Below are 26,401 nucleotides of genomic sequence, written 5' to 3'. Positions count from 1 at the left end.
GTTTTCCCTCGATACAAACTGGCAATTCCCTGGGTGTGGCTGGGCTTGCTCTCCTTGCTTGCCAGTGTGAAGGATGAAGGGTTTGTCTCCACAGTTTTTGGTTTGTACCTCAAGACCTGAGACAGCTGCGGGGGTCTGAGAAACCCCTGGAAGGAGGGAAGGGCTGGGCTGTCCTGGTGGGAGCTGGTGGCACTGGGAAGCCGGGGCTGTCCATCCCTGGGGACATCGGGTGTGGGCTGAGCTGGCTGCTGTCCCCGCAGGCATTTCCCGGCTGGACGATCAGATCTTCCTCAACAGGAACCCGGGCGTGCCCTCCGTGGTGAAGTTCCACCCCTTCACCCCCTGCATCGCCGTGGCTGACAAGGACAGCATCTGGTGAGGGATGGGGACCTGGGGCTCACAGCAGGACAACATCTGGTGAGGGATGGGGACCTGGGGCTCAGGGACAGTGTCTGGTGAGGGCTGGGGACCTGGGGCTCAGGGACAGTGTCTGGTGAGGGCTGGGGACCTGGGGCTCACAGCAGGACAGTTGGGCCCCTGTCGTGGCTCTCTCTCAGCAGGTGGAGGTGTTGAAATCCTGCCCTGTGAGGGTGGGCAGGCGCTGGCACAGGTGCCCAGAGCAGCTGTGGCTGCCCCTGGATCCCTGGCCATGCCCAAGGCCGGCTGGACAGGGCTGGGAACACTCTGGGACAGTGGAGGTGTCCCTGCCATAGCAGGGGTGGCACTGGATGGGCTTTGAGGTCGTTGTAATCCAAACCATTCCATGATTCCATGATGTGTTATTAATCAAATGATGCCAGGCTCCAAAGGAGAAATCCCAAACTGGGTAACGAGTGCCTCTCTGTACAGCTGGCACAGAGAACTGAAAGCTCACATGCTGTTTCTTCCTCCCACAGTTTTTGGGACTGGGAGAAAGGGGAAAAGCTGGACTATTTCCACAACGGGAACCCTCGGTACACGCGGATCACGGCCATGGAGTACCTGAACGGCCAGGACTGCTCCCTGCTGCTCACTGCCACAGGTAAAGGACACTTTGTCCCACCAGGGGAGCCTGGGCACAGTGCCAGTCCAGGTGAGCTGATCTGGACCCTGTTCTCTCCCCTCCATGGATTGGTCCCAGCCCAATCTCCCCCCCTGCACTGAGCTGCCTGCTCTCAGCTCAGGAGGCATTTCCAGGCTCAGCCTTGCAGCTTCTACCTGGCAATACTGAAATCTCTGAGGTAGACTTTCCAAGGACTGACCAGCCCAACACTTGCTGAAGCTATTCCCATCTGAGTCTTTGCTTGTCATTGCAAGGTTGTGGTCACCCCCTCCTGTGGCACACCTGGGGAAAGGTGATTTCAGTTGGGTAAAGCTGCTTCCAGAGCTGAAATTGTGCAGCAGCCAAAATACAGGAGCTGCAGTTCTGCTCCTTGTGCTGTGTCCACGTAGAGCAGGCAGGGCTCAGCCTCAGCACCAAACCCCTCAGGTGGTTCTGAATTTCTCTTTAGTCCATATCTCACCTGAGCAGGGGCCCGCATGAGGAGATCTTGCCCAGTCTCTGGTCTGTAAAGCTGTGAGTCAGATCTGCTCCTCTCCCAAGGAACCATTCCAAACCTGGCACTCAGAGTGTTTTCAACAGCTTCTCCAGCTTCCTGCTCAACTGTACAGGTTGGGTGTAATTAAGGGAGGGGGAAGGGGAGCTGAGAAAGCCTTTAGGACATATTTCTTTCAATTTATTGATTCTTAGCACAAAAGTTTCACAGATGGGGAGCAAATTGAAAAAAATACACAATGTTCTTGAAAGGTTTGCTGCTGATGGGCTGGGCTTTGATGCTGCTGCCTCCGTGGGGCTGTTTTGTGTTGAGTGGGTACTTGTGTGGCCCTCGGCACCAATCCAGAGATGAATCCTGGAGAAAATTAATGTCAAGGAAATGGAGAGACATTGAATGTCAGCTGTTGTTCAAGGAAGGAGAAAAGCTCTTCCCGAACAGCTCCAGTAGAACAAAGCCTTAGGTTTCATGGATGTAAATTAGAGAGGGAAAACAACTCCAACAGAAAGTGTTCAAGTGACATTCTGGGATTTGGGGTCTGTGTGATTTCAGTTCTGCTTCTCCTCTTGTTCCTCGTGCACAAGGAGCTGCAGGAGCTGCACCAGCAGTGACTTTGCTTTGTGTTCTCTCTCTGTGCTCCCCAAGACGATGGTGCCATCAGAGTGTGGAAGAACTTTGCAGACCTGGAGAAGAACCCGGAGATGGTGACAGCCTGGCAGGGGCTGTCAGACATGCTACCAACCACACGAGGTGGGTTCCACTGAGGTTTTTATGGGGAAGGTGAAAATCAGCCTTTGAGCAGCGTTGTGGGTGGCACCTGTGACCTCCTTTAGCCCCAGTTCCAATTTTGGCTCTTGTTCTTCCCTGTTTATTGTGGGTCAGGAGGTGGCAGAGGAACATGTGGTCTAAACCTGGCACATGCAGAAGGACAGCACAGTGAGACATTGGCCTGCTTGGAATGTTAGGAAAGCTGGGCAGAAAAGGGTGTAAAAAGGAGCATTGGCATTCAGCCACACATGGGATGAAGCCAGAAAACCAGTTTGTGTAACCCTGAAATCTGTTTTAGGCCATTACAGGAAGTTTTAGGATGTTAAAGGAGGTTTTGGGATGTTAAAGGAGGTTTTGGGATGTTAAAGGAGGTTTTGGGATGTTAAAGGAGGTTTTGGGATATTAAGGGAGGTTTTAGGATATTAGAGGAGGTTTGCAGCATTCCAGGAGGTGGATGTTCCCTCCTTCCCAGACCCCATCAGGTGCTAATGCTCTAATGGCAATTCTCTGTCACTTGAATATTTCTAATCAAGGCTGCAGGTTTTCCTGTGTGTGCTGTGGCTCAATCAGCACTTTGTGGGATTGATGAGGAAGTGCTGGATGAGGCTGCCTGGCCCGTGCTGTGCAGGAGGTCAGATGAGATGACCATCATCATTCATCCTGACCTTAAAAGCTGACAGTTCTCATTTCTGAGCTGATGTGGCTCATCCCAGGAGCCTGACACAGCTCTTTCAGCTATTCATTGGATTTCCTGGGGCTGCCTCGTGGGTGTTGCTTTCCCCTAACCCCTCCCCGTGTCTCAGGGAATAGGGGCTGTGTTTGAGGCTCTGCCCAGGACTGATGAGGAGCTGCTGGAATTCAGAGCCTGCTGTGCAAATGGCAGAACCTGCCCTTTCCAAGGTGGCAGCAGGAGCAGGAGGGGCTGCTGTGAGCAGGCAGGGCCTGGCCCTGCTTGGGCACAACGAGCCCAGGAGTGGTGACAAGTCGCCCTTCGTGCTGTCACTCTGTAGGTCTGTGCAGCAGACAGCAGCTTTCCTGGCTGCTGGGTGATGTTTCCCATCCCTGGATTCAGGATCTGGTTCCTTGGAGCTGGGAATGACCCCAGGCTGCCGTGGCTCTGGTCCTGGGCAGGGAGGGTGCTGGACTGGAACTCCCCCAGCCCAGTCCCACTGTCCTGCCTTCCCTTCCATGTGCACTGTGCCAGGGCAGAGCCTCTGCTGCTCGTGCCTCACTCTGGACAGGACTTAACACCCAGAAAGGATTTTCAGTGTCTGACACAGCTGAGAGAGCTCTGAGAGCTGGGTGGTTCCATTTGCCAAAACAGGACTGGGGAAATTTTCAAATCTGTTCTCTTTAGGATTGCGATTTTTTTTTTTCCCCTTGGCCTTTTCTTTCCCTTGTGGACTGAAGCAGTCTGGGGGCTGTTTTCTTTGCCTTCCACCTTCCCAGCAGATTGGGCAGCAGAGAAGGACAGATCTGTTTGTGGAGAGAGAAATAAATGTAGCCACTTCAAAAGAGCTAAGTGGAGCAAGTCCCCGTGGAGATGAGAGTCTTCAGAGTCATCTGCTGCCAAGACCACAGCTGTGGTCCAGCACTGGCTCACAGAACTGAGGATGCATTTTGAAGCTGCAGAGCTCAGGAGTTTTACTGGAGTTTGTTTGCTCCCACTATTGATTTCCTTCCCTCCTCTCCCAGCTTTTCCCCTGTGTCATAATGTCACACTCACCTCTGAACTGCACTTGAGAACAGCCAGAACTTGACTTTCAGGGCCATTTCCACACTTAGGGAAGGAGAGAGGAATATGTAATACCTAAACACATCCTTGGGAAGCTTAGGAAGCAGCCCTGGGTTGTCTGAGATGGACAGTGACTCCTCAGGAGCTGCCTGGGAGGGGGAGCAGCCCAGGGCAGGCTCAGAGCTTGCACATTTCCACTGGGAGGGCAGAGCTCAGCTGGCACAGCTGGCACAGCTGGTTCCCTGCCTGCCCTCCCAGCTGTGGGCACACAAACCCCGATCCGTGGCAGGAGCCCCGAGCTCCCACGGATTTGTGCAGATCCCAGGAGCTCCTTGGATGTCTGTCTGTCTGTCTGTCCTGGCTGTGCTGAGAGCAGGGCCCAGCTGGGACAGGAGGGCTCCTGGTCCCTGCAGAGCTGTCAACCCTGTGCTGCACACAGGCTGCTGCCCTCCCAAAAATGCTGTGCAGCAGTGACTGAGGGAGGCATGTGCTGCTCTGGGTGCTGCTGCTTCTTTCACATCTCTCCATTGGAGTTGCTGCTTCTAGTCCCTGCTTTAAGCTGGGTTTTGCTGTGGCTGGCCACTGACCCTGAGCAGCACACCCTGATCCCTGTCTCCCCACAGGTCTGGCCCGAAGGGTGTCCATCTATCTGGACAGAAGCAAGCAGGGAGGTGAGTGCTGCTCCTGTTCCCCGTGCCCAGGGGGGTGGGCAGGAGCTCCTCGGGGTGGTTGGTTGGGGGTTTGGTGTGGTTTGAGGGATCTCTGGGTCCCTGTGGCTCCTGGGAAGCTTTGCCTCCAGCTCTGCCATGCCCTGTCTGTGCCCGGCACAGCCGTGAGGAGTGCAGGGAGGGATCTGTGCTCCCTGGGCAGGCACAGGCTCTGCTGGGCTAAGGGAATCTTCCTGTCAGCCTCTCAGAGCTCCCTCAGCCACAGGAGGTGGGGCATTTGGGAGTCTTTCTTTTCCAGGGGCATTTCAAAGCATCCCTGGGCAGAAGGGTTTGAGAGGGAGGTTCCAAATGGAGGCAGCATAAAGCTGTGGGTTTGGCTGGGGTTTCTTTGTAACACACCTGGGCTGTAGAGATCCTGTGGAAAGGAGACGCTGGGGACTCTTTCCCAGCAGGCTCAGAATCGTGGGCTCTTGGCAGAGATAAGCCAGAGAGGAAAGAGGGGAAATGTAGGTTGGATCCATGGGGGTAATTCTTCTCTGTGAGGGTGTGAGGCCCTGGCACAGGGTGCCCAGAGCAGCTGTGGCTGCCCCTGGATCCCTGGAAATGCCCAAGGCCAGGCTGGGCACGGCTGGGAGCAGCCTGGGACAGGGGAAGGTGTCCCTGCCACAGCAGGGGTGGCACTGGATGGGCTGTGCCCAACCCAAATCCTTCTGGGATTCTGGGACTCTAATAAATGTCACAAATTCCACTCTGCTGCATGGAGGGGAGCTGAAGGAAGTCCCCAGGCTTCTCCCAGAGGATCTGCAGGGTCTGTGAGGCTCTGGATCCTGACTCCTGTCCCACGGGGGTGGGGAGCAGATGGTTGATGTGTCAGGGCATCCCGGGGCCCATCTGGGCTGCTCGTGGTGGAGGTGTCACCTCAGGATGTTCATCAATTATTGATATTTGCTGACTGATCAGAGCTGGCTGTGTCTGTACTGATTAATCACCCAGGCTCCTGGCAGGGGCTGATTCAGAGCTCGTTAGTGGAGTTCAGCAGATCCCTGTGGCTGTGGGAGCTGGGGCAGGAGCGAGCAGAGCTGATGTGTGGCTGCTGCTGCTGCCTGGCTGTGGAATCCCCCAGCCAAGGCTAAAATTAGCAGGGCTTGGCTGCAGGGAATCCCTGGGCAGGAGCAGCTTCAGGGAATCCCAGTGCTGATTGATGCTGCTGCTTGTCAGGCCAGAGCAGCCCCTGCTCAGGGCAGGGCAGGTCCGTGAAAACCTTCTCCAGCTGCCTCTGCTCTCCTGGTGACAAAGGCAGCACCAGCATTCCCCCTTCCCTCTGGAGAGCTGTAAAAAATGTATGGAACTGGTGCTCTCCTGGCAGCAAAGCACATCAGCAGTGCTTGGATACTGCCCCAGCCCTGGAAGTGTCCCAGGCTGGGCTGGATGGGGCTTGGAGCAGGGGACAGCTCCAGCCTGCACCAGGAGCTGCTCCAGGCTCCAGCCTCAGGCTCATCCTGGAGAGCAAGGGCCAGAGGCAAGGGCAGGGAGGCTTCCCACACCTCCCAGGAGCCCACATCAGCTCTGGTCAGATTATCTGATGGCAATAAAGTCACTGGAGAAATGGCAGCTCCAGGGGTTTGTGTTCTTTTAATTGAATTCCCAGCATCCCAGCTCCTGCTGTCCCTCACTGCAGAGTCCTTGGCAGGAGGAGGGTGACACTTTTTGAGAGGATGTTGTAGAAATTAATGATGAGTGAGGTCATCCAACCCTCCCACTGCTTCCTGGAAATTAAAGCAGGGATGTGCTTCACTGCTCAACCAGGAGGGCCCATGATTAAAAAATGATCAGTCGGAGTCCAGGATGCTTTTGTATTGTGTTCCATGGAGGTATTCCTGATTCCACTGAAATGCCAAGGACAGCCTGGCCACCTTCCATGGCATTACAGGGCAAGGCAGATGTTGGGAATGCAGCTGCTCTCACCACAGCAGTACTGGAATTTGTCCATCCATGCAATTGTCCCATCCAGGCAAATATCTCTGGCTCAGAGGCAATCCTGAGGGAACAGCCGGGGAAAGTTCTACCTTCAGGAGCAGCTGCTGGTGTGGATAAACTCAGCCATACAGATGTGCCAGTGCTGGCTTTAAAAGTCTCAAAAACAAACAAAAAAAAACTACTCCAAACCAAAAAACGGCACCTCCACCACAGACATTTAAAAATTCCTTTCCCTGAGCTGTGGAAGATTTGCTGCTCATTATCTAAGAACATAATATCTCTTAGGGGAAAATTGTGCTCTTAGCTCCTGATGCATTGCAGCAGTGCAGGGCTGGTTCCTGCAGCTCATGGATTCTGGGAGCCCCAGCATTCCAGCACTGCCCTGTGCCAGGGGCTGTGCCAGCTCTGTCCCTGTGTGCTCCTCTCAGGAGGTGTGACAGGTCAGGCAGAGCCAGCTCTGGGGCTGTGCAGGTGCTCAGAGCAGCACCTGGGGGCAGGAGGGGCTGAGTGAGGAGCAGCTCAGGTGCTCAGAGCAGCACCTGGGGGCAGGAGGGGCTGGGGAGCAGCTCAGGTGCCAAGCCCAGGAGCCAAAGCCCTGTGGGTGGGCTGCAAGGCTCAGTTGTAACATCCTGGAGTAGGACCTCTGTTAATTAAAAAGGAAATGATCATTAGTATTCAATCCCACGTTCACTCCTCATCCCAAAATGCTCTGAGTTGAGCATGGAAACATGAGCCAATCTTGGATCATCTCTGCCATGCTTGTACATAGAAATAGTTCAGCTATTTCTGTCTCATTCCATACTGTGAGTGCCAGCTCTGGATGGAACATTTCGCAGTCAGAGGAAGCTTTCCTTCCCCTCACACACTTCCAAGTGACTGACATTTATGTATGAGGGCTTTTCTGCTCTTCAGACAGGTTGGAATTCTGAAATCCTGGTTCAGCACTCCCAGTTGCATCCCCTTTTTGGCCAGGGGATGCAGGGGTGCAGCAGGAGCAGAGCCCTAGCCCAGGGCTCAGCACAGGCACCTTTGCAGCCAGGACCCACCACCTCCGGTCAGATCCTTGCTTTGGGATGATCCAGATCCTGCTCTTGCCTCTTCCAGGGAGCAGCAGTAATCCCTGAGCTGAACTATGCAGGTTTTTAATAAGAAAGGCAGGAACTGCAAGGTCTCGAGTCACACCATAGCCAGCACCATCCCTGGAAGTGTCCAAGGCCAGGGTGGATAGGTTGGAGCTACCTGGGGTAGTGGGAGGTGTCCCTGCCATGGCAGGGGTGGAATGAGGTGGTTCTTCAGGTCCCTTCCAGCCCAAACCATTCCAGGATTCTGTGATCATCTCCCTCTTTTTTTCTAGCCTGGCTGGGAGTGAGCCCTTGTCCTTTCTATCTGCTTGTCTCTTGTGGCAACCTTTGTGTAATCCCTCTGGAGCCTCTTCCCTCAGTGAGACTTTCCCTGCCCATCTAGGTGTCCTTGCTGAATATCCTCAGTGACAAACTCCTGATGGGCGCACCAAGAATGCCAGCTCTGCCCCCAAACTCACCTTCCCTGTGCCCCTCCACAGAACAGCCCCTGGAACCACAGCTGGACAGGACTTGGTGCTGGTCAGAAAGAAACCTTTTCTTCAAGCTGGGGAATGTTCCTGGGAAACTGGGAGCTTTGGAGCTGCCTGGGAGCTCTTTGCCTGCTGAGCTCCATGGGGGATGGAAATGGCCAGATCCATCTCAGCTGCCAGGTTTATCCTGTCACAGGGGCCCTAAAGAGATGACAAATGCAAACACTTCAGTGCTGTTTATCATCTCCATCTCTGCCTGCTTGTTTGCCTGGCTCTCCAGCCCTACGAGCTGCCAGTCTGAAGGAACAATCTGTCTGACTAAGGATCCAGGCTCCCAGGTCAGCCCAGGGTTCCCAGTTTCCTGCAGTGAGGTGAGGGACTGTCAGTAAACATCAGTGACCTCCTCCATGGACGTGGCAGGACCAGGAATCAGCTCGGATGTGATGCTCAGGAAGGGGAGAGGGGCAGAATGTTTCCTCTGCAGCTGTGCAAAACAAGGTCATTCCATCATGCAGGGGGAGAACTCGGTGTTGATAGGATGTGTCTGCTGCTTCCTTTGTGCTCTGTAACCGTGGATGTTCTGGTACAAGGTACTTGTGGCCCTTTGGTGACAAAAGAGATGTTGGGGCAGACTTAGATTTCCTGCTGGGGATGATTCCTGGCAGCAAATCCAGACAAATGCACGTTTTTACCTCGTGGACAAGCACATTGTGCTTGGAGTGGAGACACAGGGATGGTGCTGAAGGCACTGAGAGTGCTCGGGGCAGGAGCTGCAGTCCTGATGCATTGCAGAGGGCTCTGACTCCAGTTCTGTGTGGTTATGAAACACTGCTCAGCACCAGAGACTCGGTCTGGCATGGAGGAGACACTGGACAACTGCTCTGAGAGGCTGGGATGCTGCTCTGAGACAGGAATTCTGCTGCTGTCCCTGCCCTCCTGGAAGCAGACACCAAGCCTGGAGTTCTTCTCTGGTTCCCTCCTGTGGTGCCCCCGGGGTTTTTTTTGTATTTTTAAAGCAGCGTGGATGGGACCTTGTGCTGAACTTCCCCTGGAGACTGGTCTGTGCCCTCAGGGATGAGGAGCAGAAGCTCTTGTGAGGGTGAGCAGCTCTTTGAGCTGCTGTCACTGCAGGGTGTTCCCCTCATCACAGTCATGCAGCAAACTGGTTTGTGCTCCCACCAGCTGTTAAATTCACTCTATTGCAGCCCTGACTTGGCTGTTCCTTGCCCAGGAACATCTCCCACATCCTTCTCTCAGAAGGAGGAATCAGTCCAGGAGCTCTCAGGTCTTGCTGCATGAGGTGGCACCAGCTGGGTCTCTTCAGTCAGCATTTAATGTTCTCATGATGTGCTGGGCACTGCTGTGGCCCCTGACAGTTCCTGGAAGTTGTGCTCCCCTCCCACAGGGACCTGCTGTGCTGGCTTCTCTCAGCACTCACACCAGGGGGCAAAGCAGTGTTTGGACTCAGATCCAGGAGCAGCTGATTCAGTCCCACCTGGAGGCTGTGTGTGTAATTTTACATTTCCTCTGGCGCTGACAGTGTCTGGAACACAAAGTCAGGAGAGCTGATGCTCCAAGGAGTGCAGCTCTGCCCGTGCTGGCACTGATTGGCACCCCTGCCTTGGTGTGTCTCAGGAGCAGGGATGGTGGTGGACTGGGAACAAGAAACTGGGCTCCTGATGACCTCGGGAGACGTGAGGATAATCCGGATCTGGGACACGGATCGGGAGATGAAAGTACAGGTAACACCTGCCTGCTTGTCCCAGCACCTTTCCCTCCAGAGCCCCAAAGCACCTGGGACTGCTGTGTGAGGAGCTGCCAGCTCCTGGGGCCCCTGCTTCCCTGCTTCCCTGGCCCAGGTCACGTTCCCAGGCCAATAAAACCATGCAGACACTCAGGGAGTGTGTCAGGGCTCTGCTGCGAGCTGCTGTGCTGTTCTGGGTGGGCACCAATGTTTGGGGAAGCTGAGGCTGTGGGATCCAAAGGTGGGAACTGGGATGCAGAGGCAGGCTCTGGGATGTGCAGGCAGGCTCTGGGATGCAGGGGCAGGCTCTGGGATGCAGGGGCAGGCTCTGGGATGTGAAGGCAGGCTCTGGGATGCAGAGGGAGGCTCTGGGATGTGCAGGCAGGCTCTGGGATGTGAAGGCAGGCTCTGGGATGTGAAGGCAGGCTCTGGGATGCAGGGGCAGGCTCTGGGATGCAGGGGCAGGCTCTGGGATGCAGAGGGAGGCTCTGGGATGTGCAGGCAGGCTCTGGGATGCAGGGGCAGGCTCTGGGATGTGAAGGCAGACTGGGATGCAGCGACAGGCTCTGGGATGCAGGGGCAGCCCCTGGGATGCAGGGACAGACTCTGGGATGTGAAGGCAGGCTCTGGGATGCAGGGGCAGGCTCTGGGATGCAGAGACAGGCTCTGGGATGCAGAGACAGGCTCTGGGATGCAGGGACAGGCTCTGGGATGCAGGGGCAGGCTCTGGGATGTGCAGGCAGGCTCTGGGATGCAGAGACAGGCTCTGGGATGCAGGGGCAGCCTCTGGGATGTGAAGGCAGACTGGGATGCAGGGACAGGCTCTGGGATGCAGGGGCAGCCTCTGGGATGCAGGGACAGGCTCTGGGATGCAGGGACAGACTCTGGGATGCAGGGACAGACTCTGGGATGCAGGGGCAGGCTCTGGGATGCAGGGGCAGGCTCTGGGATGCAGAGGAGGGCTCCGGGATGCAGGGGCAGGCTCTGGGATGCAAAGGGAGGCTCTGGGATGCAGGGGCAGGTTCTGGGATGCAGGGGCAGGCTCTGGGATGCAGAGACAGGCTCCGGGATGCAGGGACAGGCTCTGGGATGCAGAGGAGGGCTCCGGGATGCAGGGACAGGCTCCGGGACACAGTTGGATTTCACTTTAACAGGTAACTGGAGCACTGTAAAGGCTGTGAAAGCACACACACCTCCCTGTGCCGTGGGAGGGGGAAAGGCCCTGCCAGAGCCCATGTCAGCCACAATCACGTGGGAGTTTCTCAGAAATTCCAAGGAGAAGCAGGTGGTCGGTGAGAAGGGAGGCACCATGCTGGAATAAAAAGGAAGCGGAGTTTTCAAAGCTTCTCGAAATTAATTACCCTTGGATGAACATTAATTGCGACACTTTGACCCTGCGATGCAGGATAATTAAGCCTCTGTTCATCTTAATTACTTTCACATATTATTTTTTCTATGCAAATTAGGGAGCGGCAAAATTCAGGAGGCGAAAATCTTTTTAAATGATGATGATTAATGATTGCACCGAAAGTATCTAAAAACATGTTGTTTCTTTTTTTAATTGCAAAGATTGGGTGTTGAAATTCAAGTGATTGGAACTTCCTGACTCAGTAACTGGGAAAGTGAGAATCAGCACAAAGAGCAGCAATAATCGAGGCAGATAAAGGTGCCTCCCTCTTTGAACTACAGAAACCCACACCTCTGGGCTGGAGCTGGAGGAACAAGTGCCTCATTTGCACTTCTGCCGAGTGTTGCTGCTTCAAAGGAGGAGCTGGGGGTGGGCAGAGGCTGCAGCAGCCCCAGGCCTGGTGCCTCTCCCTGCTCAGCTCAGGCTGGAGCAGCAGCTCCAGGGTTGGACCTGCACCGAGGCAAAAGCAGGACCGAGGTGTGGAATGAGCTCCTGCAGCTCCTGCACAGGGCCTGGAGCAGCCTGGGCTGTGGGAGGTGCCCACGGCAGGGCTGCAATGAGGAGGGCTTTGGGGTCCCTCCCAACCCAGACCATTCCATCACTGTCACTCCTGCTTTTGCAGCGCTGCTCAGCTCTTTTTGCTGGTTTTAACAAAGTGCTTCTCCTCCCAGCAGGCACAGGGATTATTCTGAGCAATTCCTTTGCCTCCAGAAGTAAAAGGGGGGAAGTGGCAGTGTGGCTGCCCAGTGTGTTCCCAGTACAGCTGTCCCTGCAGCTCCAGCTGCCTTTTCCATGTCCCTTTCCCTGCACACGTCTCTCATGAGAGGCTCTGGGTGTCCCTGTCACACATGCCACAGCAGGGACAGGAGGAGGCACAGCACTGCCTGGCCTGCTCTGGGGCTGTGCCAGGAGCCAGAGTGTCCCTGGTAGGGACCAGGGGCATGGGAGCTGCCTCACCCTGCTCGGTGTGAGGATGGGGATGGGGATGAGGCTGGGGCAGGACCGTGGTTCAGGGCCCTGAGTGAAGTGCCCTTGAAGCCAGGCCATGGTGTGTCACAGCTACAGCTGGACTGTAAGCTGAACAGATAAAATTGGCCACGACAGACCCCAACTCCCAGCCTAGTTCATTAAAAAATAGAAGCAAACGAGTCCCCAGGTAAGACGATGATAGGTTAGGTTGGAAGTCAAGCAAGAAGGCCCAGCCAGTCCCGTTCATGCAGGCATGTAGCAGCCAGTGAGCCAAGCAGTGTTAGAAACCCGACCGATCGAGTGTTCCAGCACTATAAAACCCCTATAAAAGGAGGTGTCCCTCAATAACCACTGCCTGTTGTCACCCAATCTCAGCAGAGCTGTGAGCAGCACGGCACTGGTGGGGTGTGTGTGTGTGTGTGTGTCCCCCAGGACATTCCCACGGGAGCTGACAGCTGTGTCACCAGCCTGTCCTGCGACTCCCACCGCTCGCTGATCGTGGCGGGGCTGGGCGACGGCTCCATCCGCGTCTTCGACAGGAGGATGGCCCTCAGTGAATGGTAACTCCCGTCCTGCCCGGCCCGGGGCCTGCCTGTGCTGCTCACCTCGCCTCACCCGTGGCCCTTTGTCCCCTTTGTCCCCTTTGTCCCCAGCCGCGTCATGACCTACCGGGAGCACACGGCCTGGGTGGTGAAGGCCTACCTGCAGAAGCACCCCGAGGGCAACATCATGAGCGTCAGGTACAGGGGTTTGCTCTCCTGGGGCTGCTTGCCACGCTCACAGTTTGATTTCCCCTCCAAATTCTGGCCCTGCTGTTCAGCAAAGCTCTGGAGTTTGACACTTGCTTCGGTAATTAACTCCTGCTCCAGACTCGGTGGAGAGGAGGCAGAAGGGATGAGGAGCTCTCCTTGGAAGGCTGCTGGTGTGGTTTGGGCTGAACAAGGTGCTGGGATCCCCAGGTGTGTGAGGGGAAGGGAGGCGAGCAGGAGCTGCCTGTGGAATATCCTCTGGTGGGGGTTTCACTGCCAACATCTCCCTGGGAACATCTGGGAGACAGCGAGAGGAGGAAGGTGGATGGTGCATGTGGCAGGCACGTTCCTGGGCAGGATTCCTGTGCAATTCCCTAAATCCATCCCTGCTGCCTGGTAAATACTGCAGCCAGAGCAGCAGGTACTGTTTGGCCATTAAGGAACAGCAGAACAGAATTTATTGTCACAAAGCCACCGTTTGCACACAAAGAGCCTCTTTCTCTTGATTAGAAAATGGAAACAAAACATAATTTTCTAGGATTCAGAACATTCCTGAGACGGGGGATGGGCCAGCAAAAATGTATTAAGATTTTCAAACAGAGGATTATGTGATACAGCTGCCAGATTTGTCGAGCTCCCATATTGGAGTTTTTAATCTTCCTCTCCATAAGCAGCTCCAGGGGTCAGGTCCCTGTGCCCAGAGCTGAGGGCCCTCTCCTCAGGGTAGTGCCCTCTCCTCAGAGCCCTTCCAGCCTGGGGGCTGCTCAGCTCTGAGGGAATTTTGGGCTTCAAAAGGTCTGGGTTCTTTCTAGAGGAGCTCAGGCTGTGGAGCTGAGGAACTCCCAGTTTATCCCAGTTCCCTCTGTTTCAGCTGGCAGCAAAATTCAAGGAAAACAAATGACAGGACACAGTGAGATCCTGGTGTCCAGACACCTGGGGTAAAGGATGGCACCAGCACATCCCCTCTGCTTGCGGGTTTCCAAGGCCATTTCCTACTGTGCAAAGCAGCAGGAATTTGGGGCTGGGTGTATTGGGTGTGCCAGGACTGGAAGGGCACACTCAGCAATGGGCTGGGCGTGAGAGGCTGTGTGAGATCAGCAGTGAGGGATCAGAAATTTGGGATCAGCAGTGATTGATCAACACTGTGGGATCCACACTGTGAGATCAGCAGTGAGGGATCAGAAATTTGGGATCAGCAGTGATTGATCAGCAGTGTGGGATCACTCCCAGCTGTTCCCTCACCACAGAACGTGCTGTGGGTGGGACGAAATCGTGGTGCTGGTGGGAGCTCAGCCGTGTGTGCTCCCTGTCCCAGTGCCCATGGAGGGGCTGGCTCCTGGGCAGCCCTACAGCTGCATTTCCTGGGCTCTGGGGTGGGGCTGAGCCCGTGGCTCTGTTTTGGCAGCGTCAACGGTGACGTGCGGTTCTTCGACCCCCGCATGCCCGAGTCCATGAAGGTGCTGCAGATCGTCAAGGGGCTCACGGCCCTCGACATCCACCCCCAGGCCAACCTCTTTGCATGGTGAGTCCTGCTGCCCTCCCTGCAGCACAGGGGGCTCTGGAGTGAGCCCGCAGGAGGCACCAGGGGCATCAGAGGGAGGGAGCAGGGCCTGGCATGCCGGGATGAGGGGGAACGGCTTCCCACTGCCAGAGGGCAGGATTACATGGGAGACTGGGGAGAAATTCTTCCTGGGAGGGTGGGGAAGCCGTGGCACAGGTGCCCAGAGAAGCTGTGGCTGCCCCTGGATCCCTGGAAGTGTTCCAGGCCAGGTTGGTTGTGGCTTGGAGCAGCCTGGGAGAATGGAAGGTGTCCCTGCCATGGCAGGGGGTGGAACAAGCTGGGCTTTAGGGTCTCTCTCAACCCCAACCATTCCATGATTCCATGATCCCTGGAGAGGATGATTTGTCTCCACAGACATCATTCATGGGGTGGTGTTGACTCTACTGTTTTTACCCCACCCCAGCAGTGCAACTTCTTTCCTGTGTTTGCTGCTCAGGAGCTCTATCCCTTTTTTATCCATCAGTGAGCCCTGGACACTGGGTCCCTGTTCAGTGTCTGTGTTTCTGGGATCTGTGTGGGGACTAGGAGCTGCTCCACAGCCACATGGGCTGGAGCTTGTTTGGGGTGCACTGGGTGTGTTTGGGCATCAGCTCTCCGTGTCTCCCTGTCCCAGGTGACCACAGCTCACTGTGGTTCTGTCGCTGTCGAGGCAGGACGGGAATGAAGAGACTCTGATCAGAAGCTGCTGAGAGTAAAAGTCCAGTTTATTCAAAATACACCGCTCTTTTATACAGAGCTTCATGAGGACCAATGGAGTTGGTCCTGAAGTGAAAACAAGCCACAGCATTGGTGTACAGTGCTTGATGCACAGTGATAGAACTTAACTATAAACAATGTGAAAAACAAGAGAGATAAAGAATTATTTACATTCTTTTCCAACTCTTTCCCAGGCTAGAAATTCTCAGTTTCTTTCTTTGACTGAATCTGAGACCCATATGGTTCTGGCCACCAGTTAATGCTCTCCCACTGTGTGATGTGGCTGCACTCACACACAGCTCAGCCAGGGGCTGCAGCAGCAATTTTGTCCCCTCCCAGCATTCCCAGTGACTCCATGTTCTGCCCCTTCCCTTCCAGTGGCTCCATGAACCAGTTCACTGCCATCTACAATGGGAACGGGGAGCTGATCAACAACATCAAATACTACGACGGCTTCATGGGACAGCGAGTGGGAGCCATCAGCTGCCTGGCCTTCCATCCTCACTGGGTCTGTATCCCTGCTGCACTGGGGCTGCCACAGAGACCCCCCCAGGGCGGAGGGGAGCGGTCCCAGCCCGGTGCTCCGAGCTGAGTCCCAGCCCAGCTCCGCAGGGTTCCGGCTCCTGAGCCCTTCCAGCTGAGCTGCAGCTCCATCCTCCCAGCCCTTCCCCGGCACAGGAGCTGGCCTTGGTGCCAGGAGCGCTGCAGGCTCACACTCCCAAAATTCCTGTGCTTCTTCACTCCCAGCCGTGGCTCGCTGGGGCTGCTCTCACATCAGGCTGGTGCTGTGCAGGCAAAAAGTGCACGCCAGGAAAATGGGAGAGCTGCAAAAATTAAAGGCACGAGTTGATACAGGCTGGAATGAGGCAGAGCAAAAGGAGATTTTGGAGTTCTTTCACAGCTGGAATAAGGCAGAACAAAAGGAGATTTTGGAGTCTGTTACAGCTGGAATGAGGCAGAGCAAAAGGAGATTTTGGAGTCTGTCACAGCTGGAATGAGGAGAAGCAAAGGGAGATTTTGGAGTCTGTCACAGCTGGAATGAGGCAGAGCAAAAGGAGATTTTGGAGTCTGTCACAGCTGGAATGAGGAGAAGCAAAGGGAGATTTTGGAGTCTGTCACAGCTGGAATGAGGCAGAGCAAAAGGAGATTTTGGAGTCTGTCACAGCTGAGGGGCTCTGCAGTGGTTACACAGGGAATCTGGTTGTTGCTCAGGGAGGAGGGAGGTCCCATCTGGGTAGTGGACTTTGCTCACCCAGGGAGGAGAATAAATGGAGGAGATGGAAAGCCTGAGAAAACAATGAATGGATGGGAAAACTGGAGGGAGTTACAAGAGTTATTTAAGAAACCTGCAGATCAGCTGACAGGTATTTAATATGTAATGGGAAGAGTAGTTTGTTCTTTAAACAAGCAAAGCAAAGCCCTGTCCATGGGGCCAGGTCCCCTCACTGCAGGAAATGCTCATTTTCAGCCCAGGCATGGCTCCTAACGAGAAGAATTGCAGTCATTTAGAGAAATTATGTTGGCAGTTGGCAACTAATAGTGCCCATAATTTTTCCCTGTAGCTGAAATGGGCCTATAACTCCTGCAGAGCTGTGGAGCAGCTGGGTGTCCCTGCTGAATGTCACTGTCACCTGTGCCTGTCACTGCTCCACACCTGGACTTTGGAGCTGGTCACAGGAGCAGCGGCTGAGGGAGCTGGGAAGGGGCTGGAGAACTCCTGAGGGAGCTGGGAAGGGGCTGAGCCTGGAGCAAAGGAGGCTCAGGGGGACCTTGTGCCTCTGCACAACCTGTGACAGGAGGGGACAGCCGGGGGGTCAGGGTCTGCTCCAGGGAACAGGGACAGGAGGAGAGGGAATGGCCTCAGGCTGGGCCAGGGGAGCTCAGGGTGGGCAGCAGCAGGAATTTCCCCATGGAAAGGGAGCTCAGGCCTTGGAACTGCCCAGGGAGCGCCCATCCCTGGAGGTGTCCAAGGAAGGGCTGGACAGAGCCGGTGGGGATGGTCACAGGTGGTTGTGGGTGGCCTCAGGGGGCTGTCCCAGCCCGGCTGAGTGTGACTGTGCCTGTTTGTCGCTGTGCTCTCCCGCAGCCCCACCTGGCCGTCGGCAGCAATGACTTCTACATCTCGGTGTACTCGGTGGAGAAGAGGATCAGATGACGGCGCCCGCCCGGAGCGGCTCAGGGCAGGGCCTCCCTGTACATAGAGAAATCATCGACTTGAATGTTTCGTGTTGGCTGCTGCTGCACCCCATAACTTGAACATTTGTTCTTCTGACTTAGCTACTGATGGGTTTGACAAGGGGAAGAGACAATCTCCTGGTTTTGTTTTGTTTTGTTTTCCAGCTATATCCTCTAAAAGCTACAGAAAAGGAACACTTATTTTTGTTTCCAGTGGTTGGCTTCTCTGTCAGAAACACGGCTCCTGAGCTTGGAAGGACTTGGATGAGGTAACGCCCTTGAGAAGGGTCTTGTTTTAGTCTTTGTTCCTTGTTTTGCTGCAGTGTGGGTTCTTCAAGGACTGTCAGGACTCACCAACAGCTCCACGGGACCCTCCAGCTGCTGCCACCCCTGTGCCAAACCCAATTCCTGGGCCAGGGCAGCATGACCCGAGTGTGGCTGCCAGAGAGGCAGGGCAGCGTCTCCTCTGCATGAACCTCCTCCTCCTCCCTCCCTGCAGCCTCCTCTCCACTGGAAACAAGGACAGACGGGGAGCTGGTGGCCTGGGCAGGCAGGGATCCTGTGTGAAGGGGCTCAGGGAGATGACAAAAACAGGGCAGGATGTCCCACACCACAGAGCTGCGTGTGAGGAAGGCAAGGGAAGAAAGAGAACGAAGATCTCCAACCAGCCTGGAGCACGTCACTGGTGTCACCACGTTCCACCCAAGCCCACAGTGCCAGTGGGGAGCTGGGGGCACCTCAGGCACTGCCCCTCCTGCTGCCACTGTCCCTGTGCCACCGGGAGCTCGAGGCACGGAGCTCTGCCCAGGGCCCAGCCCGGGCTCTGGGTGCTCCCCACAGCTGCTGTGCACCCAGGAGAGGCCAGGATTTGGGACTTGGAGCTGCCCCTGTGGAACCAGGCACGGAAGCACCTGGGCACGGAGAGTGGCTGAGGAGGAGGAGGAGGAGGAGGAAGGCAGCTCTGAGCAAAGCACCCTCATCCCAGCTCTCCTGCTCCATCTTCTGCACCTTCCACATCTGAATAATGAATGTTTTGTCCCCTGGGAGCCATTCTGGGGCTGGAGATGGGTGTGGGAAGGGAGAGCACAGCCGAAGGACAGGCTTCCTTCTAGAGGTGCAGAACTCACTGCAGGAATTCCCAGTGTTCCTCCAGCCTGTGCCACGGGCTCTGCAGGCTCCAGCAAAGAGCACGATGAGGGAAGGGCTCAGAGCCCCCCTGTCCCTGTGCTGGCCGTGGCTGCACCTCTGCCCCGTGCCCACCCTGCTGCTGCTGCCCCTGGCACCCTGTTCCCCTGTGCTGAGGCACCGGGGCCACCCCGAGGTGCCACAGCTGGTGGGGACCCTGCCCTGGGAGGTCCCCAAGCCACGGTGGTGGAGCCCATGTCGGGTGCCCTAAGCACCGTCCCTGTCAGGGATCACATCCCAGGATAATGAATCAAAGGCTTTAAACTTAAAAACTACCTAAAAACCCACTTCTAAGTTACCCAAAGTTAATTATGGTCTAACAGAGCTGTGCCTCTTCCCGACCCACTCCCAGGCTGCCCGTTGGGGTGGAACCAAAGGTTGGGATCTCACATAACCCCTTAACACTCACAGCTTCAAAAACAATAGATTTTTAACTCGTATCAGTGAGTTTGTGAAAGGAACAGGACATTCCTGGCGTGGTGGGAGCTGCTGCTCCTGCCTGGCTCCAGTGCAGCCCCGCGTCGAGGACGGGGGATTTTAAGGAATTTGGGCTGTTGGGCTTTCACCTGAGCGTGTGTGGGCTGTGCTTCCACAGGTCTGATGCAGAGATTCAATCATGGGATCACAGAGTTTAACCAAGGATCTGGAGAGCGTCCTACCTTAAAAGTTCACTTAGCTCTATTTATTTTACAAAAATAAAGTTTAAAACAAAAATATATAAAACCCCCCCACATGATTGTAATGTGAGAGTAAAACGATTACAGACAAATAAATGGTTAATAATAAATGCAGAAACACTTCCTGGTGTGAGGATCCTTCTGTGGGGCCGGGGGCAGCTGTGGCCCGGGGAGGAGCCAGGGGGGATTTGGGGTGCAGGGCTCGGGGTCTGGCCGGTCCCAGGGGGTGTTGGTGACAGATGCCAGCCCGGTGGAGCAGCAGGAATGCCAATCCCGAGGGGCAGGTGCAGCCCTGGAGCTCTGGCTGCAGCCCCGATGGATCCGTGGATCCTGGCACTGCCAGGCCTGGGGGCTCTTCCACCCCGGACGATTCCATCCCTCTGGGAATGAATCGGTGATGTCCCCGTAACCCCCAACCCCTACAGCCTCCCTGCCATACCTGCCATTCCCTATTCCCTGTATCCCACTGCCTGCGTTATCCCCATACCCTCTATTATCATTCCCATTCCAGATTATCCCCATTCCCAGTTATTCCTATTCCCTGTATTATTATCCCCATTCCCAGTTATTCCTATTCCCTATGTCATTCCCATTCCCGATATTATTATCCCCATTCCCTATTTTATCTTTATTCCCGATATTATTATCCCCATTCCCGATATTTTTATTCCCATTCCCAATATTATTATCCTCATTCCCGATATTATTATCCCCATTCCCGATATTTTTATTCCCATTCCCGATATCATTAACCCTCTTCCCGATATTTTTATTTCCATTCCCGACATTATTATCCCCATTCCCGATATTTTAATTCCCATTCCCGATATCATTATCCCTATTTCCGATGTAATTACCCCTATTCCCGATACTTTTATCTCCATTGCCGGTATTATTAACCCCACTGCCGGTATTATTAACCCCATTCCCGATATTTTTATCGCCATTCCCGGTATTTTCATGCGTTCCCATTCCCGCTATTCCCGTCCCCAGCGCGCCCCCCAGCGGCGCTGCCGCGCTCGCTGCGCGCGGTGCGGGGCCGGGCCCCTCGCGGCCGCCGTCGGGGGCGGGCCGGGCCGGGCCGGGCCGGGCTGGAGCGGCCATGGGGAACCTGTTCGGGCGGAAACGGCGGAGCCGCGTCACGGAGCAGGACCGGGCCGTGCTGGTGAGGGGGGAGCGGGACGGACCGGGCTGGTGAGCGGGACCGGGCCGGGCTGGTGAGGGGTGAGCGGGACCGTGCTGGTGAGCGGGACGGACCGGGCTGGTGAGGGCGGACCGGACCGGGCTGGTGAGGGCGGACCGGACCGGGCTGGTGAGCGGGACCGGGCCGTGCTGGTGAGCGGGACGGACCGTGCCGGGGAGCGGGACCGGGCCGGGCTGGTGAGGGCGGACCGGACCGGGCTGGTGAGCGGGACCGGGCCGGGCTGGTGAGCGGGACCGGGCCGGGCTGGTGAGGGCGGACCGGACCGGGCTGGTGAGCGGGACGGACCGGGCTGGTGAGCGGTACCGGGCCGTGCTGGTGAGGGCGGACCGGACCGGGCCGTGCCGGGGAGCCGGGGGGACGGACCGGCCGTGCTGGGGCTGAGCGACCCCCGGTGCCGCCGGTGACACGGCGGGGACAGAGCGGGCGGGGGAGCGGCGCTGCTTGAGGGCCGCTGGAGCTGTCAGGGCTGAGCTGTGACCCTTGCCTGTCCCCCTGTCCGTCCCCTTCTCTGTCCCCGTGTCCGTCTGTCCCGCAGCAACTGAAGCAGCAGCGGGACAAGCTCCGGCAGTACCAGAAGCGGCTGAGCCTGGGGCTGGAGCGGGAGCGGGCGCTGGCCCGGCAGCTGCTCCGGGACGGCAAGAAAGAGTGAGGGGCAGGGGTCAGCCGGGGCCGAGCGGGGCGGCAGTGCCAGGGTGTCACCGGGAGGGAAACGCCGCTGCACTGTGCGGATCGGAATCCCGGAATGCTTTGGGTTGGGAGGGACCTTAAAGCCCATCCCATTCCACCCCTGCCATGGCAGGGACCCCTCCACTGTCCCAGGCTGCTCCCAGCCCTGTCCAGCCTGGCCTTGGGCACTGCCAGGGATCCAGGGGCAGCCACAGCTGCTCTGGGCACCCTGTGCCAGGGCCTCAGCGCCTCCCAGGGCAGCATTTATTCCCAATTCCCAGTTTGCTCATCCTTGCTCTTCACAGGAGCAGGTCCTGGCTCAGTTCAGCTGCACACAAGTTGTCCCCTTTTAGCAGAAGCACAGGACAAGTGTGGCTTTGATGGGGCTCCTTTAGGCTTCAGTTACTTCATCCCTGTGTGTGTCCCTCAGGAAAGCCATGCTCCTGCTGAAGAAGAAACGGTACCAGGAGCAGCTGCTGGATAAAACAGAGAACCAGATCAGCAACCTGGAGCGGATGGTGAGCCAGGCCTGGGGGTGTTCTGGGCTGGGGCTCCCCTGGGATGTCCTGGAATTCCATTCCATTCCAGCTGGCAGGTTCTGGCAGGTGTTCAGCCCTCTGTCCAAGGGCAAACATCTCCAAAATTGTGCATGTGCCACGATTTTCCCTGGAGACATGGAGTGGTGTGTCTGGAACCTGCAGGTTTCCTGCTAAAGGTGTGGTTTGGAAATTGCTGGAATGTTACTCACACTGGGGATGGCTGCACTGCCTTGTGTCAGCCCTGTCATTTCAGAACTGGATGTGTTTAGGTTTGGGGAGGTCTCGGCTGGCACTGGCAGCTGGAAGATCCGGTGAAATCACCTCAGGGGCTGTCGGACCTGCTGGTGCAGCTGCCTGTGCTGAGCTTTTTGTGTGGATGTTTTCTGCTGCTGGTGCCACTGACAGGACAGCAAGGGCTCCACTGATTCCTCCTTGCAGCTTCTCTGGTGGTGCTGGCAGCCTGTGTCTGCCTAAGAATGGCAGCCATGGAATTATTGAGGTGGGAAGAGCCCTCTGAGCCCAGTTGCTCCCCATCACTCCCACTGTCCCCTATTTCTGTTAAATCCCTGCAGGGTTCACAGGGCAGCCTGTGCCAGTGCCTGGCCAAAGTGTGACAGGCTTTTCTCCTTCTCCTTGCCACTGCAGGTCCAGGACATTGAATTCACCCAGATTGAAATGAAGGTCATCGAGGGCCTGAAAATAGGCAATGAGTGTCTGAACAAAATGCACCAGGTACCTGTGGCTGGGGCACTTCAGAGGGGCCTGGCTGGAGCTGCCTCCCTGCCCCCTCCCACACCTGGATTTTGGCTCTGCCCTTCAGGTTATGTCCATAGAAGAAGTGGAAAGAATAATAGGAGAAACCCAGGATGCTGTGGAGTACCAGAGGGTGCGTGCACGAGGAGCTGGGAGCAGCACCACAGAGCTGCTGGGGTGGGTGCTGCATCCCAGAGCCACCAGGCTGGGATGTAATGTCCTTCCCTCTCTCCCACAGCAAATAGACGAGCTCCTGGCTGGCAGCCTGACTGAGGAGGATGAAGATGCCATTCTAGAAGAATTAAATGCTATTACTCAGGTGGGGTTGATGTTCTTGTGGTTAAAATCCACATTCTTAGGAAGCTGTTTTTAATAGCAGTTAAAGTGCCTTTTTGCTACTCTCAGAGCTCAGTCTGGGGGCAAATCTGGGACATTGCCACCCTGGTGTTTGCCCACAGCTGTGCTCTGTGGCACGTGTGACACTTTGTCTTTAATGTCCTCGCAGGAACAGTTGGAGCTTCCAGAAGTTCCTTCGGAGCCGCTCCCGGAGAAGATCCCAGGTATGTTCTCCTTGCACAGCTTTGGCCTCTGGTGCTCCTGTGCCATGCAGGGCTCTGAGGCCCTCTCCCAGTGTCAGTGCCTTGGGAAATGGGAGGGGACAGCAGCTCCTGGAGTGGGGACAGGCCCAGCTGAGCCCTCGTTCCAGGAGGACCCAAGGCTCCGCTCACTGTTCCATTGGCATCTGGTCATTGCCTTGGGGAGCTCCCTGTGCAGCCCCTGCTGTTCTTGTCACATCCTGTACCTGCTCTGAGGCAACCTCCTGCCCTGAGACACCTCCATGAGGAATTCCTCCCTTGCCTGAGCCAGGCAAGGCTTCCTCCTACAGCCCCAGCTGGTCCCGTTGTCACAGCACAGGGACGGGTATTTTGTGGATGCTGGATTCACCCTGACAACACTGGATTTCCTTGGGAAATGACTTGGAGCTCTTCCCACCTCACTTCCCAGTGATTTGGAAGCAGCTGGATGAGCATCACTGGAGTCACACAGTTCCAGGATTGACAGAGCATGAGCTCCACAGCTGAAGCTCCCTGGGTGTTCCTGAGTGATCTGAAGCCTCAGTGGATGGATTTGTGTGGGAATGGAGCTGGGAAGTGGGAGAGCTGACCAAGAAGGTGACCTAGCAGGCCCTGGTGGCCCTGCCTGGCAGGGAAGGAGCCCACTGGGATTCATTAGGTGTCTTGTGATAAGGAGCTGAAAACTCAGACTGGTGATGACTCCTCTCCCAGGACAGCAGAGCCCTGAGCTGTCACTCACAGGAGCTGAACCTCCCTGCTTGTGCAAAGAGGAGCTGGAAGAAGCCATTTCCCTGTGTGGAATCTGCCCAGGAGCAATCTTGGATGTGGGTTTCCTTGGAGCTTGTTTACTCCTAAACAGGGCTCAGATGTCAGCACTGAGGCCAAACAAAACACAGCCCAGGGGTGAGGGCAGAGCTGGCCCTGCTCCTGCCCTGGGCTGGGCATGTTCAGAAAGTCTGTAGTCCTTCAGTGCTGTGAAAAAGGAGCATTTCCTCATGGGAATGTGGGATTATTTATAACCAATTTCTCTTATCTGTGCAAGCATTTGCTGCCCTGCAGAATGGACTCTGAGCCCTGGATCCTCCTCAGGCTGCATGATATTTGTATTCTCTGATTCTGTAACAAGTTTCTTTTCCTTCCACAGAAGTGTCACCCATCAAGAACAGGCCAAAGCCAGAGCTGGTGGCAGCATCTTAATTCCCAGTGCTGGGGATTCCCCCACCAAACTTTCACCCTGGACAGTTTTGCCTCCCAGTGTGCTGGGAACAGGCAATGCCTTGGCAGCATCCCAGCTGTGCTGGGTGGATTGTGGAGCAGGATTCCCTGCACAGGGTGGGGAACCTCAGCTGATTATCGCTCTTGTATCAAGATTGTTTTCTAGTGCTTTCTTTTTTTGTAACTTAAATTCCAAACTCACTCAGCTGCGCTGTCTCGGGATTAAACAGCAACTCTAAATCATCCAAAGCCAAATTTTTCTCTGTAGGTTTGATTCTGGTGGTCAGTCTGCCTTTGCTCTGGCCAAATCCCAGGAAATGCCATGCTCAGAGTGACCATGTTTGTGCTGGGCATGGGCTGGGTGAGCACAAGCCCTGTGAAGCACTGTGGTGTCCGTGTCCCTCTGTCCCTTCTCTCTCCTGGTTCCATCTGTGCAGGGGTTGCTGTGTCCCTGTCCTGCTGCACTTGGGCTGGAGCTCTGGCTCGTGCAGAACCAGCCCCAGGGGGTTTGGTTTGGGCCAGGCTCAGCCTGGCTGCTCAGCCCTGCTCCTGCTGCAGTGGCTGTGGCCCAGCAAAGCCTGACCTGCTGTGAGCTGAGGGGCTGGGCATGGTTCAGCCCTGGCCCCGGAGCCCTGCAGAGCCGAGCGGCCCTGGGCTGCAGAAATCTCCTGCCATGCCAGCACGGAGCTCCTGCCTGTGTCAGGAGCCAGGATTGGTCCCTCGTGGGCTCTGCTCCAGCATCAGAGTTCTCCTCTGCCTGGGATGGATGGATGGATCCCACGGACTCTGCTCCAGAGCTCCTGCCGGACATTTCCTCGGGGACTCGGACACGTTTCCTTGGGCTCGTGCTGCTCCAGACACGGGGACTGAAGCTCCAGAAATTGCCACTCCAAAGTGCTCTGGGAGCAGCTCCAGGGAGCCCCAACCCCTCTGAGGACTCACTCGGATGCTGAAGGGTCTGGAACGCTGCTGGCAGCCAGGTGGTGGCAGATTTGGGTGCTCTTGGAACGAGCTCACCCACCAGCTTGCAGATGCTCTTCAGGACACTGCAGATCTTTACTTTTTATGTTCTTGAAGCCACAACCCTCAATCTGCATTTCTGCAACAGCAGAAGGACCAGAGGGTCCTTTGGAGACTTTGTGGGGCTGTCGTTGGGTTTGTGGGATCTGGTGCTAGACAAAAAGCAATCCCAGGGACTGGGGAGCTCCCCCGTGCTGCTGGGCCAGCAGCAGCTCTGGGTGGAGTTGTGTGCTCCATGTCCTCTCTGTTGTGCTCCAAAGACTGGCCAGGGCATCCTCGTCCTCCTCATGTGTCCCCAAGGCAGTGAGTGCTTTGGAAGCACCCCATTTCCACTCCCACTGCTGTGCCCTCACTAATGTTCCATACCAACCCCACAGTGCCTGGCCCTGTGTTTGACACCAGCACAGTGCTGGCAAAGCAGCTGCTGCCTCTGGAGCTGGCCAGGGCATTGGATGGTCCCAGGGCCGTGTCTCTGGTCACCCCAGCTGCCGTGGGGACAGCCAGCTCCTGCTCCCAGCCCTCCCAGGACAGGGTCCTGCTCTTCTTCCGGCGGTTCATTGTCTCTGCTCAGCCCGGCTGTGCTGCAACGCAGCCTGTTCCCACCAGAGAGAGCCTTGGATTCACCGGTGCCGCGCTGGCAGGAGCATTTCTGGGCAGTGCTTTTCCTTCAGGGCCCCTTCAGCCCGGTGCCAGCCGGTGCTGGGCTGCTGAACGTGCCCCTGGTTTATCTGGGGGGCACACCCAGGAAGGGATCTGTCCTAGGAGTGCAGCTTCCACTGCTGCTGCTTTGAGAAAACCCTTCCCTGGGCTTGGCATCGCCACGGGAGAGGCCTGAGGAGGGTGTGCTGCAGTCCCTGTGCTCAGGTTTCCCCTCTGCTGAACGTCCTGGCAGCAGGAGAGATGAGCCAGCCCTCCCCAGGGATGCTGTGCCAGGCCGGGTCCCGGGGGCTGCAGGGAGCGGGGCTGGTGCTGAAGGGGTTAATGCAGCTCCTTCCATTCGTTGCTGCCACAGTGGAGAAGCCATTTAGTGATC

At 56.2% G+C, this 26,401-nt stretch overlaps 2 protein-coding genes across 3 annotated transcripts in view; both read left to right on the top strand.

The window, feature by feature from the left end:
• Positions 1–19,507, top strand: part of RPTOR (regulatory associated protein of MTOR complex 1) — a 98,393-nt gene extending 78,886 nt beyond the window's left edge. For both annotated transcript variants that reach the window (XM_021534088.3, XM_077787409.1), the window contains 10 exons: positions 261–375; positions 897–1,021; positions 2,178–2,282; positions 4,659–4,706; positions 9,868–9,974; positions 12,786–12,913; positions 13,007–13,093; positions 14,508–14,624; positions 15,738–15,867; positions 17,446–19,507. In XM_021534088.3, coding sequence (XP_021389763.1) covers positions 261–375; positions 897–1,021; positions 2,178–2,282; positions 4,659–4,706; positions 9,868–9,974; positions 12,786–12,913; positions 13,007–13,093; positions 14,508–14,624; positions 15,738–15,867; positions 17,446–17,514 — 1,031 coding nt within the window. In that variant the 3' untranslated portion in view covers positions 17,515–19,507. The remainder of the gene's footprint in view (positions 1–260; positions 376–896; positions 1,022–2,177; positions 2,283–4,658; positions 4,707–9,867; positions 9,975–12,785; positions 12,914–13,006; positions 13,094–14,507; positions 14,625–15,737; positions 15,868–17,445) is intronic.
• Positions 19,508–20,467: 960 nt separating this feature from the next.
• On the top strand, positions 20,468–24,603 carry CHMP6 (charged multivesicular body protein 6). Its single transcript, XM_021534156.3, has 8 exons — positions 20,468–20,561; positions 21,136–21,245; positions 21,697–21,784; positions 22,451–22,537; positions 22,626–22,691; positions 22,797–22,877; positions 23,064–23,118; positions 24,278–24,603. The coding sequence occupies exons 1-8, from the start codon at positions 20,499–20,501 to the stop codon at positions 24,328–24,330; spliced, it is 603 nt and encodes a 200-aa protein (XP_021389831.1). The 5' UTR covers positions 20,468–20,498; the 3' UTR covers positions 24,331–24,603.
• The last annotated feature ends 1,798 nt before the right edge of the window (positions 24,604–26,401 follow it).

Source organism: Lonchura striata, chromosome 19, assembly GCF_046129695.1.
Source record: "Lonchura striata isolate bLonStr1 chromosome 19, bLonStr1.mat, whole genome shotgun sequence".
In the NCBI taxonomy this organism is placed as follows: Eukaryota; Metazoa; Chordata; class Aves; order Passeriformes; family Estrildidae; genus Lonchura; species Lonchura striata.
Note: the sequence above shows the minus strand (reverse complement) of the source record. Positions and strands in the feature narration are given on the sequence as shown.

What these genes read in the sequence shown, in the direction of transcription:
- CHMP6 (XM_021534156.3), top strand. Translation starts at nt 20,499, where the DNA reads ATGGGGAACCTGTTCGGGCGGAAACGGCGGAGCCGCGTCACGGAGCAG. An exon ending in CTCCGGGACGGCAAGAAAGA is followed by an intron (nt 21,246 to 21,696) that starts GTGAGGGGCAGG and finishes TGTGTCCCTCAG; the next exon opens with GAAAGCCATGCTCCTGCTGA. An exon ending in TCAGCAACCTGGAGCGGATG is followed by an intron (nt 21,785 to 22,450) that starts GTGAGCCAGGCC and finishes TTGCCACTGCAG; the next exon opens with GTCCAGGACATTGAATTCAC.